The sequence below is a fragment of the Gossypium hirsutum genome, chromosome A10 (assembly GCF_007990345.1).
Source record: "Gossypium hirsutum isolate 1008001.06 chromosome A10, Gossypium_hirsutum_v2.1, whole genome shotgun sequence".
Classification (NCBI taxonomy): Eukaryota; Viridiplantae; Streptophyta; class Magnoliopsida; order Malvales; family Malvaceae; genus Gossypium; species Gossypium hirsutum.
The window spans coordinates 104,809,052-104,826,446 of NC_053433.1; the positions used below are offsets into that span (position 1 = coordinate 104,809,052).

General features: G+C 33.6%; 1 protein-coding gene across 2 annotated transcripts; it reads right to left on the reverse strand.

The window, feature by feature from the left end:
* LOC107896446 (annexin-like protein RJ4) lies at window positions 1-4,886 on the reverse strand. 2 transcript variants are annotated; one of them, XM_016821617.2, is made up of 6 exons: window positions 4,731-4,886; window positions 1,657-1,802; window positions 1,344-1,562; window positions 622-834; window positions 451-540; window positions 1-370 (listed from the first exon to the last, which is right to left on the reverse strand). In XM_016821617.2, the coding sequence occupies exons 1-6, from the start codon at window positions 4,801-4,803 to the stop codon at window positions 167-169; spliced, it is 945 nt and encodes a 314-aa protein (XP_016677106.1). In that variant the 5' UTR covers window positions 4,804-4,886; the 3' UTR covers window positions 1-166. The 2 variants fall into 2 exon arrangements, with proteins under 2 accessions (XP_016677106.1, NP_001313769.1); NM_001326840.1 differs by lacking the exon at window positions 4,731-4,886 and adding an exon at window positions 2,034-2,106 and having other exon boundaries at window positions 167-370.
* Window positions 4,887-17,395: the final 12,509 nt, after the last annotated feature.

Genomic DNA, 17,395 nt, shown 5'->3' on the forward strand with positions numbered 1-17,395 from the left:
TTTGGAAAATAACAACTCCATTAAAACCAAACCAAATGTAAACAAACAATGTCACACCACATAAAAACAAAAGGATGAAGATAACAGTGACTCATATCAATAAGGTCCAATCACAAACCAGAACAACACTTAATTTAAAACCTGAAAATGGGCCAAATAAAGATGTTCAATCTTCTTTTCCCAACAGAGTAAGAAGCAATGCCTTGTAATCCCCTGAGGTGTCCTTAGCAACAGCTTGATCAAGAGACACACTGTTTCTCTTGTAATAAAGCTCTTTGATATCTTTCAGGTCCTTTTCAGCTCTTGTAACAATCACTCTGGTAAGTGCATCCTCATCGGTTCCGACCCTCCGGATCGAATTGCGCAAAACCTACAGCCGAAAACATGTAGAGAGTTTATATGGATGAATAACAGCTTACAAAATTGGTATTAAGATCATAAGACATTAACCTTTTCGAAGTACTTTTTCGGGTCATTGAGGCATCGAATCGTCGCACGCAATGTCTTGAGGAATTCGTCACCTGAATCACCTTCCAAGTTCTGGAGAAACAGGAAAGCAAAGGTTGAGATGAACAAACATAAACGTAGAGCTTGTTTTTAAGTTAAATGCAGGTTTGATACCTTGGTAATGGTAGTGCCATGATCATCTCTGTAACGATTGAAAGTCGCCATGAGTTGCATCTTGCTTCTTGTACTCAAGATCCTGATAATTTCTTCATGGTTGAATTCCTTGTCTTTGACAGCTTCATGGAGAATTTTGGCTTCAGAATTTGCTACCCTGGTATTTATTTCTTCCCCATCGTATCTAAATGCGCTCACTAAGGAAACCAAGAGCTGTAAACAGCAATAAAAACTTTCAGTAATCACTTGTTTTGATGTCTGATGGAGATTCGAGCTCGAGCTATTCTAATGGCCTAAGATCTTCCATAGACAAGGAGGTCCAAGGGTGCCAAAGACCCGATCATCAGATAGCATTTCTGCCTTCTGGGACCGAACTCCGACAACCTTTAAGCTCTTTTATGTCTCTAGAGGACCTCAGGCCACCAGAATCACTCTGACCTCCTCGATTACTTGTTGTGATGTCTATGGAGGTTGGAGCAATTTCCGATGGCCTAAGGTCCTTTAGAGACAAGGAGATCCAAGGGCGCGAAAGATCCAAGCATCAGAGCGTGCTTTGGAGACCAAAACTGATGCCCTTTAATCTCTTTCCTAACTTCTACGTGATCTTAGGCCACCGGAATAGCTCCGATCTCGGTTAAACATCAATAACTTGTTCCCTAACGTTTCATCAACCATAAATATGGAGACAGAGAGAGAACAAAAAAAGATTAATTAGGACATGCCTTTCGAGTGTCTCCCTTGGTATGAGCAGCCACATCTTCTTCCAGGGAATGCTTGTATCGAGCCTGATAAGCTCTCCTCACAGCCAAGAGCTCTTCAGGGGATCTGGTGCATGAAATTTCAACGATCACATGGTGATCAGGGCTTAATTTCTTTATGGCAACATTAGCTAACACAGCATCTCGATCTGCTGGATCCAATACCCAACGATACACTGCTTTCTGTATTCATTTCACAATAATCATATCAAACAAGGAATATACAAACATATATAACATACAAACAAGGTAATGATGGTGCCATTTGTTAATTAACCTCGAAATCACCAGAAAGCTCTGATTCAAGACGCTTGATGAGATCTTCCTGATAAAGATCTTCATAAGCAAGCCTGATTTGCTTCCTTTGAACTGCATTTCTGTGACCCAACACTGAAATTATTGCCTTCTCATCTGTCCCCCATCCTGTCAAAGTTACAATAACAAAAACATGTAAATTTCATAATTGTATTTCCATGGATGATTCATTATAAATATAAAAATCTGCCTTTGCACAGTTTTAAAAAAGAAAAACTTACTTTTTTAATATGAAGTTGGATTATAAGTAATGATTACTGCTTAACAAAATGTAATCTGAACTGTTAAATTAAAGGAGTAACTAAGATTTTGATTATAAAAAATTCTGTGTATAATAACCTTTACAAGCCTTTCTAAGAGCTTCTGCATCTGCAAGAACTGAAACCTGCTCAGGAACATCAATGGTGGCCATTTTTCTTTTCTGAACCAATTTCCTCTCTTATCTATAGAGACTACCAGAGACACTTATTTATAGTCCTAAGTTCTTCCAACACTTTATTACCTAAATTCCGGTGTAAATATTGGATACATGCATGTGTAAAAAAAATATTTCAAGTATTTATTCATGTATGTATAAGTATTTATACAATATTAAAAATAATAATAATGGATTTAGATGGTGAATATAATTTTTAATATAAAGAAATATAATATAGTTGAACTTAACGCCTAGAAAATATAAATAGCCTGCCAATACGTGTAGGGTAATTATAATGCGATAAGTTCAAAGTAAAAGATAAGAAACCAGATAATATTATTTAGGGGTTAAATGATTTTTTTCAAAGTATCCATCCAAGTGAGTTTAGTGTTTAGGTTTTCGTATTTTGTAAATTTATTAAGGGATAAATGTTAGTAATGAGTTTCAAAGTTATATTTCATATTTAAGGTAAAAATTGAACTCTTGACCACTATTTAAGGTAGGAAAAACTCTTACTATCTTACTTAATTCCTATTATTTTAGATAATTTTTATTATTACTATGAAAATTTCACCTAATACTATATGATATTAAGTGGTGATCTCAATTTAAATATGAAATTATAAATAATTTTAAGTTTAACCTCGTTGATATCTATCTTTTTTAAAAAAAAAAAAATTGGATCCTGTAGTTTCTTTTCTATTAATTAACCTAATAAATGGTTGTCTGGATTTCCTAATGCTAAATCTTGAACTTTTATTTGTGTTAGGTGAACTAATATAACCTAAAGCTTTATTAGATTCCCCTTTTTTAAGCTATTGTTCTGAAAATTGATGGGCTTTTTCTGAATTTCTCTTTATTTATTTTTAGCAAAATTTTCTGAATTAATATATTATTTTTATGCACTTTACAGCTTGAATTTTTAATGATAATAGAAAAATTGACATATGCACGCAGCTACTATAATGCATGGCAATAGAAAGTGTACTTACCAATTAGAAAATGGGGGTATAAGGAAACTTCCCAAAATATTTAAATTTGTGTTTAATAACAAAGATTTTTCATCACTTTATTTGGTATATAAATCTAGGAGTAATTACTTTGCCAAGTCACTATTTTGTTTCCGTATGTAGGTCACCATTTTGCTAGTTCATAGAAAAATTGATTGATTGAATATAGGGTTAGGGTCCCTTAAATTACTTTTTTTTATAGTGAAAGTATAGGAATATGTAAATTTGAATTTTAGTATTTTTATTTAAAATTAATTTAAATTAATTTTTGTATATTAAAAATTTATCGTTAAATCATAAATAATTAGGATAAAATATATCATATCCAACTGATTTACCTATGATCTTACTCATAAAAAACTCAACCATCCCAAAAAGTTCATGTATTTTTAAACTATTGTGTGTGGCTGGAAAAAAAATACAAACTTACCGGATCTGTTTCATCACACGATAGTTCAAAATAAATAGAATTTTTAGACGATAGTTGCGTTTTTTTATGGGTTGGGTCGAGTCATTGGTAAATCAATTTAGTATGATATATTTTGTTCATATTATCAGTAATTTAATGGCAAAGTGTGACAATGTCATGATTTGAATAAATTTTTAATGTACAAAAATTAATCTAAAATTATTTTTAGTTTTACATAGTACTTAGGGACTCCCGGTAAACTTTGACCCTTTTTTATCTATTAAAATGTAATACATTAATTACCACTATATAGAACCATTTATTAAATATGAAATTTAAACCTGTGAATGATGATTAAATATGTATTTTACAATACTCAACACAAAAGTAATGCAAAAGAGCCAAAATCATAAATAATTAACCCAACAAATTATTCCGCTCACTCATAATTTACATAGAGCAAACTTCGAATTTGAGTACTCAATGTCCCATATCCTCAACCTCGGCATTTCAACTTAGGCTTCGTTAGCTAAATTCATATGCTTAATAGTGGTGTATCTAGGGATTGGTAGGGGCACGACACTCCCTAAAATAAAAAATTATTTATTTAAGTTCTTTAAAAATTTTAAAATTTAAAAGTAGTAAAGATAAAATTATACTTTAAATTCTCTAAAAATGATAAATTTTTTATTTAATTTTTTAAAAATTATAAAGATATAAATTATTAATATTTAAAATTTAATTTTATCCCCTAAAAGAATTTTCAAGTATCGCAGCCGATACTTAACCACTTATTTTGTTTTTCTTTTTCGAGGGAACTCATTTTGTTTTTAGATATCATATTATTGGCATATTGACACATTAATAATATGTCAGTAAATTAACAAATAATTTTATAATGGAAAGAATTTACTTACATCAATATAAAAATAAAATAGTTTTTATCATTTTGTAGTATTTTATATGATTAATATTTTAATGATTTAATTGTTAAATTTATTAATATAATTACACTTATTATTACATTTCATAATTTACCTGGAGTTAAATCAAATATAAATCATCTCATAAACATTACCTTAATTTCTTATGCCTAAAGTTTTGATTACAAATGAAAAATTCTACTTTTAACAACGATGATTATACGAATGAAAAGCAAAAACAACAGTGAATAGCAGAAATGGAAAGATTTAAGTTACCTTTACAAGCTTTTTGAAGCTTTTCAGCATCTTCAACAGCTGAAGTATGCTCAGGAGCAATGAGGGTAGCCATTAAAATTACAAGCAAAAGCTTTTAAAAAGAAATTAGGGTTTATCAAGAAAGAAGCTATATGTGAAGAAAAGCTTGTTCATCCACCACCTTATTTATAGCAATCAAAATTTGGTATCATGATTAAAAACCCAACGTTGAAGTTAACGCCAACTCACGTCTGTCATGCTTTTTCTTTTGTTTTCTTTGGCCAATTAAAAAACTGAAAGAAAAAAAGAAAGCAAAAAGCAAAGGAGAAACCTCAGCTTTTGTTTCAAATTAGTTTCGGTTTGATTCCATTGTTGTCATGTTGTTTTGCATGGATGCAAAGTGTGAGAGAAATATTGGATTCTCCAGATTTTCCTTCACTTTCATGTCGTTTCTCTTTTGTCTTTCTAGTTGGCAATGCATCATTTTTTGTTTTCTACCAATTTTCAATTACAGAAAACATGTTTAGATGCTTAACGTGGTTTTATTACGTTATTTTATACTTCACTAGGAATATGACTGTGGTTTTATATTACGGTAAAAACTCATAGAAATTAAAATTTAATATATAAATAGGGTTCAATCATATTTTGGAATAAACTTCAACTTGTTTTTTTTTTTTATCTAAGTATAAATTTGGTCCCAACTTTTTGTTAGCCTAAGTTAGAGCTTGTACTTGGTAAATACTTTTACATCGGGACTTCAATTCTTTTTATCTAAATTAGCCATTGAAAACCTTAAGGTTTAATTTTCAATATGAGAACAATTGTCAAGTTTAAGGTCTAGCTTGAACAAAAAAAAATTCAGGCTCAATGTGAGAAAAGTTGCTAAGTTCAGATCCTAATGTGGGAACAATTGTCAAGTTTAGGACCTAACTCGGACAAAATAAATTTTAAACCTTAATGTGGAAAAAGTTTTCAAGTTCAAGCCCCAAATAGTGATTTAACGATTATAAATAAAAAATATATCAAAAAATTGTTTTTATATTTATTGAAACATAAATAAAAAATTTATCTTATGATATTTAATATAAAACTTTAAGTTTAGATCCAAATATGAATAAAGAATAGCATAAAAATTAAATTTTAATATTAATGGAAATAAATACATAATATTTCTTCATTTTCATATTTTTATCTTTAATTGTAGGTGAATTATCTAAAATGAAAATTAGACACCGAATTTATCCTGCTTCAAAGTGATAAATCTAATTTAATTTTCAATTTCAAAGAGCCTACCAAAATCACTAATTTTGTCAACATAAACTCTGAAAATCTTCTTATTGAATTTGTTAAGGGTGAACTCATCAAATTTGATTTAACCGTCCATTTTGCGAAAATTTATTTTGAGCCTCCCCTCGACATGGGTTCAGACTCGGGCCTTGGACTTATTAGTTATTAGTACTATTATTTGTATTTTATTTTCTTTTTTTTTATACATAAATAATTTCCTTTTATTGGGCTTTGGCCATCTATTTTGGGCTCATATAGTTTCATATATATTTTATTATTTTATTAATTAAAAAATTCAAAAAGTAGAAAATTACAAAAATATCCCTTAAGCTTTACACATTTTACAATTGGATCTGTAGACCCAATAGCACTAGCTGGGCATCATTGCCATACCAACGTTGCCATGGCCACTCCCTCACACCATTTCGCTTCACCATCCTCACCAGCCACCAACTCCCATCGGCTATCCCTTGGCCATACCCTACTCACCAATTTCACCAAAGTCCCACGCCAAGCTTTTGTTATAAGCACATGCAAAGAAGAAAAATAAGGTTAGCTGCAATTTGGGAATTGAAAGAAGAAAAAGAGAGAACAAATTTTTTCAGCTTCCTTCAATATACAACACCATTAGCCACTAACACACCACCAACACATTAACCCCTCTCAATCACCATCTCTCGGCTCCCTTGCGCCTCTACCAAAAACCCCTTGACCACCCCTATTGCCGCCATCAAAGCCACCATTCTCCAGTCCCCGTAACTAACCTACCCACCATTAGCCCTTTAATGAGCCATCACAGAAACACCACCTTAAACCCAACAAACCAAATAACCAAATCACAAAATGCTAATAAACCAACAGCCAAAATAATATAAAAAAATAGGCTTGTCTTCCCCATGTAAGATCAAGATCGGAGCCTCGAGACCTAGTCTGGCAATCTGAACGATAACGTGGCATATTCAACTAAGGGGAACGACATATCAACAACAAACGATGCTCAAACAGCTGTAGACGATGACTTCAAGGTTAGAAAGTAAAGACGACGATAAAAAAGAAAAAGAAGCAAGAGGCTGGGTAGCATGCACGTTGGCCAAAGGTGAGGTCACTAAAAGCAGTGGATCGGTTCATGATGTGCGACGATCTGAAACAGTGAGGAAAATAGTAGAATAGAGAATAAGAATAAGAAGAAGAGAGAAACAAGGGGAGAAAGTTTATCGCATATGGTTGTTTGCATTTTCTCGTGCTTACACAGCAAATAAAAAGAGAAAAACAAATGGAAACAAAACTGTCTAAAAGTTTGTTACTGACAAAATAATTGTTGCTAGCAAAACAATTTGTTAACTTAATTTGTCTGCATCAAAACGCCCCGTTTAGTCCAGTTGTAGCGTCTAATCAAAATTTGATTGCTACGCACCATTTTCATTATGTTGGCTTTCATCCTATATCAATTACCTTTTGCTCGAAATGATCATTGTCCTTAATGATCAAGTTAGGGAAACGGGAAACCTATTTTTCAACCACTCAAAAGGCTCCCAAGTAGCATCCTTAAGGAATGAATCTGCCCACTCGACAAGTACCTCAATCACAGCTCTATTCCCTCGTTTAACCATTCAACGATCCAAGATGCGAGCATGTTCTTTAATCTTGGCCCCATGTGCACCAACTACAAGTAAGGCCTCTTGAGTGGGAATTGGTTTTACATGTTTCTTGAATTAAGAGACGTTGAAGGTTGGATGCACTTTAAAACCAAGTAGTAGCTGCAAACAGTAAGCTACTTTCCCTACCTTATCCATGTTGGATCTGATGCCCTAAGTGTAGTATTTTCGTTACTATACACTTGTAATTTTTTTCCGAACGAATTGGTTAATAAAACAATTTCATTGATTACATAATATACTTTGTATAATTGTCCTCGCATGGTTTTTTCAAGCAAAGAAAAATGGAAGCAAATGTTGCTCACTAGTTGTCTAATGTTTAACTAATACTAAGTGGTATTACGTGGTTGGATCGTAGTATAGAAAGACAACTTATATTAGCAGACAAACCTAAACATGTCCTTAGTCTAATCGGAAATGAGTAAACCAGTTGAATCTATCAAGTCCAATTGGGGAGATGTCTTGTCTTGGGCATCGGAGCGAATGGCTCCTAGAAGATAGAGACATAGATGTGACTGATTGGACTGACAATACATCGGACAAGACCCAAGCAGAATAGATCCTGAATTCGTTTATGGATTTATTCACTTGTGATGTTCATAGTGTGACATACCTAAGTCCTGAGTAGATGGCAGACTATGTATGTGTGACTTGTACATTTTAATGTAAGGAAAAACCTGAGTTCAAATAGAAAAGGAACCGAAAGTTGGTCGTTAGATGTACGACTTCTATAGTATGTAGCATCATTCACAACAATGGAATTCATATCCCAGAACATGGGTAAATGATATCCTCTCTTTGGCATTACATGGTTGATGAAAAATAAGCGTGGCCGCTGGTCGTTTGTATTTATGATGGATGATTTGATCACTATTTGATAGTGATTGAATTTTCATAAAGAAAGATGTAATGGTTACTATAAGATAAAATAGGATCATATTAGGAGAATGGAAATTACCCGAAAGAGATGAAGGATACCCTATGAGGGTAACACACTTATGACAAGGTCATTGCATGAGCAGTGAGTAGTTACTTTCGTAATGGTATGTCGTTGGGGAGAGCTCAGTCATGATACTATAGTGGAATGAATTCGTGACTAAATTATTTTATAATTAATAGGCGAAAAGTCAGAACTTAATTATAAATCATTTGAGCCTCAACTTCATATATCCATTCGATCCTTCCGCTAGCTCGTTGAACCTAGAAATGAATTGTGTGTTTGAATAGAAATTAACGAAATGAATAGGAAAAGAGAAATAAGAAACATTCAGGAATGATTATGGTTTTCTCCTAAATGAAGAAATAGAATCATTTGGAAATGAATGTAAGTTTCCAAAAATGGAAATGAAAAATGGAAATTTGCAATCCTATATAGGATTATTTAAAAAATGATGGAAGAATGAATTTATGTTTTTGGACTGTTTTGAAGCTTGAAAATAAAAACAAATCATTTGGTCATAGTGAACATGTTGAGTTTTGAAATATTGAACACATTTTCTCAAAATTTTATTAGGGGTAAAATCGTCAAAATTTTGACGATCCATGGGTAAAATCATCAAAATTTTGCTATGGGTAAAACATGGATGAGAAAATTGTTTTTATATATAAATATTAAAGTTTATTTTTGGAAATAGAAAAATTGAATCGAGTTGGATCACATTATAGAGTACTCGGTTAAAAAAGGTCTAGGAAGTACTCGTAATTGGACTCGATGTAAGAGAGACCCAAAACCCCTCATATAACATGAAGGGGATGGCAACCTTAGTAGATAAACTAGGGTGTTATGCTCTCCTATCCTAAGTAGGATGTTATTTTTCTATTTAAAGTAAACCTCTACAACTTTAAAAATGTTTTACATTCTCTTCCTATAAATACATGACACCGTAGAGCTATGAACATAACTTTGAGAGATTGTTAATCTGCCGAAAAATAGAGAGAATTTATTCTCAACTTTCAGAAATATTTTTCAAGAATAAAAATTCTACCTATTTTTATTAAGAAGGGAGAATTTTTGTTTTCACCCCAAAAGAACTTTTTTCTAGTTCTGTGTTTTAATTCAATTGGTTCGCGAACTCACACACAAAGTAGTTCGTGGTATGAGAATAGTGGAGAAGATAATTTGGTTGAAAGCCAGAAAACATCAAGGATCTGCTTATTTGAAAACTCAAGTACGATTTCGGTTTAAGGTTTATTGCTATAAATATCACAAACCAAGTCGGTTTTCAATTTTTTAATTTTCCACTGTGAAAGAAAACCATTTTCAAACCTGATTTTTTCCAATAATCCAACACTAGAAAAGGACCAAAATATTTAGGGGATGACTTTTGGTCAATTTTCCTGATCGAATGTTAATGATAAGGTTGTAACTTAAGATAAACCAAATCACCTTTCTGGAAGTGTCTTTCACTCCTATGTTTGTCAACTTATTGTTTCATCTTATTTTGTGCTCTCTTAAGATGAAACTATACCAGCTTCTTAGCAGCTTCTCTTTGCTGCAAATTTCTGTCCACTGATAACATAAAAGAAGTGACAACTATGTAAGGTATATAGTGTGAAGGAGGTTGGACATTAAGGGTCTCATAGATAGTGGTGTGAATGGTAGAGTGGCAATTAGAATTGTACCACCACTCAACCATTGGAAGCCAAAGTAGCCAGTCTCCTGTTCTCTCCCTTGTCATACACCTTACGTACCCTTTTAGGCACCTATTGAGCACCTCAGTCTGGCCACCAAACTCTGGATGATATGAAGCAGATAAATTAAGCCTTGTCCCCACCCTCTTGAATAAATCCTGGCAAAAGTTGCTAACAAATAATTTTTCCCTATAAAAAATGATGGAATCAAGTGTTCCATGCAATTTGAAAACATGGTTTAGGAATTTTTATGCTATTGTAACTGATGTATAAGGATGTGAGAGGGGCAAGAAGTGAGCAAACTTGGTAAGTCGGTCCACAACCACCAAAATGACAAACTTCCTTTTTGACTTTGGAAGTTCTTCTATGAAGTCCATACTAATTAAAGACCAAGCTCTATTTGGCACAGATAAAAGCTGTAGCAAACCAGGTTTGGCTATATTCTCCACCTTACATTTCTAGCAAGTGGTACATTCTTTAACCCATAGCTTGATGTCTCTAGTCATTCCCTTACAGTAAAGTAAAGAGGCAATCTTTTTTAGAGTAGTTCGACTACCTAAATGTCCTCCTATAGGGTTAGCATGAAAGTGTTGAAATACTTCTTGTCTGAGGCTTGCATCTTGTCCCACAACTATTTTTCCTTTCCTCCTTAAAAACCTTTAATCCCACACATACTTGGGATGTTTATTAGGTTGGATTTGAACTTCCTTACATGATCTGCTAAGCTTGCCATCAGTGTGATATAGTGCTTAGACCTTACCTAACAAATCTGACGCTATAGTGCTTCCAAACATCTGCCATAGTTGACCCTCCAAGAATGTCCTATTTCTAGAGAATGCATCAACTACTGCATTACAAGACCTCTTTCTGTATATGATTTCAAAGCCATATCCCAGCATTTTTACAATCCATTTCTATTAAAAACTTATATCTTGTTGGTCTGACAAAAACCTCAAGCTTTGATGATTAGTCCTTATTTTGAAATGCCTTCCTACTAGATAAGCATGCCACTTCCTCACTGCTAGAAGCACTGCAAGCATCTCCTTATCATAAATTGATAGTGCTTAGTGTTTAACGCCCAATCCTTTACTGAAAAAGGCCACCAGTTGTCATCTTTGCTGGAGGACAACTCCCATACAAAACTAAAAGCATTTGTATCAACAAAAAGTTCCACGTTAAAATTAAGTAGTACAAGTACAAGTGTTGTACATAAGGCTTCCTTGAGTTTGTGAAATGCCTCTGTAGCTTGATCATCCCAAAATCAAGAGTTCTTTTTTGGTAGATTGGTGAGGGGTCGACTAGGATGCCATAATTTCTAATGAAAAGCTTGTAATTGCTAGAGAAACCTAGAAATCCTCTCAATTCATTAATACAGCTAGGCATTGGGCAGTTGGTTAGACATTCAACTTTAGTATGGTCCATGAATACTACCCTTTTACTGATCACGTGGCCAAAATATTCTGCTTGGTTAGTACCAAAAAAACATTTGCTATACTTAGAAAATAATTGGTGCTGCCTCATAATTTGAAAAACCTTCCTCAAGTGCCTCAAATGATATTATCGACTAGTAGAATACACCAGAGTGTCATAAAAAAAAAGACAAAGACTGATCTCCTTAACAAAGTTTTAAATATGGCATTCATAAGGGCCTGAAAACGGGAGAGTGCATTGGTGAGACCAAAGGGCATCACCTAAAATTCATAATGCCATTCATGTGTGTAACGACCTAGTTTCTAGTGGTGCTGGAAATGATGGTTTCAAAACCTCACTCTCCGATGGTCGAGTCTATAAATATTATTAAATAATATTTATGAGATAGATATAGTGTTATTGTGAATTTTGATTTTATAGATTTTATTAATTAGTCAGTTAGTCAATGTACGAATGGTTTGTACTAAAAGTCAATGGTTTTGAAAAATGAGGTATTGAGATCTCATTTTCATAAACCAAGCTAGTAAATATTTTTATTAAATAATTACAGATTTGTTATATAGGTAAATTGAAGTTTGGTCTAGAAATTTTGATGATTTAATTGTTAATTAAGGAAAAAAGACTAAATTATAAAGGTAATAAAAGTGAAACACTAAAGGATTTTAATTAATTGAGGGACCAATTGAACAATTGGACCCCTCTATATGTGAAAAACGGTAGTGGTGGATAGTTAGGATCCACTAAAAGATTTTAATTGTGATTAAAATTGATTAATTAAGATTAATTATAAACTAATGAAAGTATAAAAGGAAAAATAAAAGGAAAAAAAAAAGACATTCATATCATCTTTGTATGGCCCAAATTTTGCCCGGGGCCCAATAAAACCAAACCCAAATTAAACTTAGCCCAAAACCCAACAACCTCCAAAGCCCAAACCTAAATGCACCTACCCAAACCTAAGCCCAATACCCAAAATAAAAAAAATAAAAGAAATAAAATCCAAATATCTTTACTCCACTAAACCACTCCAACCACTCCAACCACTCCAACCACTCTACTAAACCACTACACTAAACCACTCCACTAAACCACCCCAACCACCCTACTAAACTACTCCACTAAACCACCCCAACCACTCCACTTGCCTACAAAAAAATTTATTTGTAAAATTTAGCTATAAAAGCCATTCAAGACTATGTTACAAGAGGGGGGTTTTTTGTTTTTTGGAAAGGCTAGTTTTTGGAGATTAATCAAAGATCAAAACAAAAGAGGTTTTTTTTGTCTATTCTCATCTTAAGTTATTTGTTTGTTTATTGTTTTCCTTTCAATTTTATTTTGTTTTTTTATACGAAAGTAAAAATAAAAGTAAGAAGCTTACCCATATTTTCATTACCGAAAAATGTTTTTTTTTTAGGTCCGGCCGCTGTGTACGGTGGCGCCGACGGCGGCCCGTGGGGGTCCGTGACCGAAGCAAAGCCGGACCAATGGCCGGATTTAGAAAAGAGAGAGAAAGAGAGTTGAGAGCTTTGTTTTATTTTTTTTATTTTATTATTTTTACTATTATTTATATTATTATTATTTCTCATGTATATATTATTATTTATATTATTATTATATTATATATGCCATCTCCATATTTATTTATATTATTACTATCATTATTGTTACTTCTATTATTTTTTATTTCTGACTACTATTATTATATATATGTATTATTGTTTGTATTATTATTATCATTATTATCACCCCTATTGTTATTACTTTACTTTTGTATTCTAATATATTATTAATATTACTCATATTTTCATTATTTTTGCTATTATTATATATTTGTGTATATTTTTATGTATATATATATTTATATATAGTATTGTTTTTTATTACTTTAATTTAATATTTTTATTATATTTGCCTTTTGTATTTCTATATTTATTATTATTATCATTATATAGTAGTGTGTATTTCTATTATATACATATATATTTTTATATATAGTATTATTATTTACTTTACTTTAATATTATTATTATCATTATATCCAACCCAATAATAATTCTTTCATAAAAGTAATATTCCGTATTTGGTAATTCGAGACAATCGTGCCCTAACTTACTGGGTTTCGATTTTTCTCCTTTAACCTAAATAACGGAATACTCTTTTAAATCGCGACATGAGTTTTGAAAAATGCTTATTCTCGGAGATACGAGGTGTTGTGCCCTAACTTACCGGGTATGGCATTTTGTTACCTCGAAATAAGATTTTTGTAAGTAAAGGCAATATTCGGTGTTCGGGAATTCGAGGAAACGTGCCCTAACTTACTGGGTTTCGATTTTCCTCGTTCACCTTAACTAACTGAATAACCTTTTGAAATACACGAATTTTCATATAAAAGGCAAGCTCGCTCTCGAAAATTCAAGATGTCGTGTCCTAACTTATTGGATGTGACATTTTATATTGTGAGACGAGAAGGTCTTTAACATTTGAGCATTTTCTTTACAAAGAGGGATCGTATTTTAAATTCTTTCAAGTTTTCAAATTTTCGACACTAAGACACTAATTAATCAACTAGGTACCAATTTTGGGCGTATCGAGGGTGCTAATCCTTCCTTGTGTGTAACCGACTCCCGAACTCATTTTCTGATTTTTGTAGACCAAAAATTATCGTTTTAGTAAATCTTAACTTTTATTAAAATGATTAATTTAAGGTGATCCGATCACACCTCATCAAAAAAGATTGGTGGCGACTCCTCTATTCATTTTCATTTCCAAAAATCTAAGTCGATTCCCTTTTTTTTCAAAAAAAAATGGTTACGACAACTTGGCGACTCCACTGGGGAGTTTTATAAGAGAGTCAAGCCACAAGTTGATTAACTTTTGTCTTTTTTCGAAAATTGAGAATTTGGTTTTGATATACGATCTCTTCATTGCGTTTCACCCATTTTTCGTACTGTTTTCATCATTTTATTCCTATTTTCTTTAATCGTTTCAAGTTTTTATGCATATATCTTCTCGCATTGCATTGCATGACCGTTGTGGTCACACCCTTAAGTGGGAGTGAGAAACTATTCCTTCGTGAGGTTTTCACCTCCGTGCAGGATAGTGGATCACTTTCGGAATACATCCGTACCTATGGTTTCGTGAGATTTTCATCTCTGTGTAGCCATAGGGAAATGTATTCCCCTGAATTGAACTCGATTCAAATGAGCCTATAATGGGTGAGGATCGAGGAATCTGCTGGTTCAGGTACCCTTACTCTAGAACCAAACCACATATAGAGAGACCTAGGAGCCCACACTAGGTAGAGCCACTCCGAACCCCTAGTGGTCACCTGAATTGCTTTATTTGTTATTTATTTATCCTGCACTAACGTGTGTTATTTTTGTTTTGTTTATAATTGCATTACATTACATCATCCTAGGAAGGAGGTGTTGATTCATATTTGATTACTAAATAGAACAGTTTGTCATAAGAAAATAGATTTCTTGATAAAGTGGATTATAATACGGTTGTCTAAATATGGTCTAAGTGAACACATGAAAGAAGACTGATAGCCCGTGAAGAAATACAAGACTTTGCTTCATTGCCTGAAGACAGAAACTGACAAAAACTATTCGAGAGCTGTCACGTCTTGACCTTCTTAAAGGAGCTGACAAGTATCACAGTAATAAGTGAGCAACGAGTCGTTGCCTAGATCGAGCAAAAAAGGAGTTAATATAGACATCTCTTGGAGAATTCGTCAGACTCGACCATAAGATCCGGATATGAAGAGGAAGATAGGTGTCTTCACTTGGAATATAAGAGAAAAGCCGTATATGTAGTCCGTTTTATGTAAAGGAATTTGCTTTCTAGAAAAGTTGTTCTAATAAAATTAAATTTAGAATCAATGCATTCCTTTTTTTTTGCATTCATGCATTTGCATTACATTACATCAAAGAAAAAAATGTGTTGATTCGAAATTCGATTCCTAAATAGAATAGTTTGTCATAAGGAAACAAATTTCTTGATAAAGTAGATTATAGTGCGGTCGCCTGAATATAGTCCAAGTAAACACGATGAGAGAAAGCTAGTAGTTTACGGAGGAATACATGATGTAATTGCCAGAGATTCAAGCCAACAAAGGCATGACGAGAGAAAGCCGGAAGTCCACGAAGGAATACATGACTTGATTTAATTGCCAACGAATATTATTCAAGAGCCGGAACTTTTTGATGAGTATCATGGAGATAAACGAGCAAGAGATCGAGGCTCAGATTAAGCAGCAAGGAACTAGCAAATGCATCTTTTGAAGAATTTACAGGATTCGACCATGAAGAAAAGATCAGCGTTTACTTGGACTATAAAGGGCAATACCGCATATGTAATCTATTTTCATGTAAAGAAATATGTTTTCTAGAAAAGTTATTCTAATGGAATTAAATTCAAGATCAACATCTTCCTTTCTTTTGCATTCATTCCATACATTTGCATTACATTGCAACATTTGCATTAAACTTTCACTAAAGAACCCTGATTAAACAAAATTATTTCAGTTAATCTGGAAACCAACGAGAATCAAGCAACTGAACGTAGCTATTATACCCACCGTAAAACCAAAGCAATGGACCAGAGAATAGAAAGGATAGAACAAATGCAAAGGGAGATGCAAGAACAATTACAAGTGCAGATGCAAGAGCAACTGGCTAAGATACAACAAGATATGAAGGAAAAAATGGAAGAATCCCAAAATAATCTGATAGGCTAGTTGGCACAGTTGCTGCTAGAGAACTCGAGAAAGGGAAGAGTACTATGGGGAACAATAATGAAGACCATATCTATCCTCCAAGCTTTGCTCCGGTAAACACTCAACCACAACTGGAGGTGCATCCACGAACGGTACCCGTCACTATCAGGCCCCAGCAATACTAGGCCAATGCCTCAACACCAATGAATATTCTTATAGGATCGGGCTCTAATCCCGGGGATAATCCAGCTAATCTATTGGTCCCGGACCTTGATGACATGGCAGAAATGGAGAAAGGAAAAGTAGACATGGAAAAACAACTCGATGATATGTGTAAATAGCTTGAAGAAAAGTTTAAAGCAATAGAGACTGCTGATTACCGTGGCAGGACCGACGCTAAGAACTTAAACTTGGTCCCAGATCTGGTGTTCCCACCAAAATTTAAAACTCCGGAGTTCGAAAAGTATAATGGGACGAGCTGCCCTGAAGCTCATATTACGATGTTCTGTCGAAGGATGACAGGGTATGTTAACAATGACCAGCTTTTAATCCACTGTTTCCAAGATAGTTTAATTGGATCTGCGGCCAAGTGGTATAACCAGCTCAGCCGTGCCCAAATTGGTTCATGGAAGGACTTGGCTCAAGCTTTTATGAAACAATACGGTCACGTGACAGACATAACACCCGACAGAATTACTCTACAAAACATGGAAAAGAAGCCGGTTGAGAGCTTCAGGCAGTATGCACAACGGTGGAGGGAAATAGTGATGCAAGTCCAGCCACCTCTCTTGGAGAAGGAAACGACCATGCTCTTCATTAATACTTTGAAGGCCCCATTCATCACCCATATGATTGGGAATACTACCAAAATTTTTTCCGATATGGTAATGACAGGCGAGATGATTGAGAATGCCATAAGAGGTGGCAAGATTGAAGTTGGAGAAACTACCAAGACGTCA

Excerpts from the sequence above, each read along its gene's own strand:
- LOC107896446 (XM_016821617.2), bottom strand. The coding sequence starts at position 4,803 with ATGGCTACCCTCATTGCTCCTGAGCATACTTCAGCTGTTGAAGATGCT. Across the intron at positions 1,803-4,730 it reads GCTTCAAAAAGCTTGTAAAG|GATGGGGGACAGATGAGAAG; the intron begins GTAACTTAAATC and ends TAACTTTGACAG. Across the intron at positions 835-1,343 it reads CCAAGGGAGACACTCGAAAG|CTCTTGGTTTCCTTAGTGAG; the intron begins GCATGTCCTAAT and ends TGCTGTTTACAG.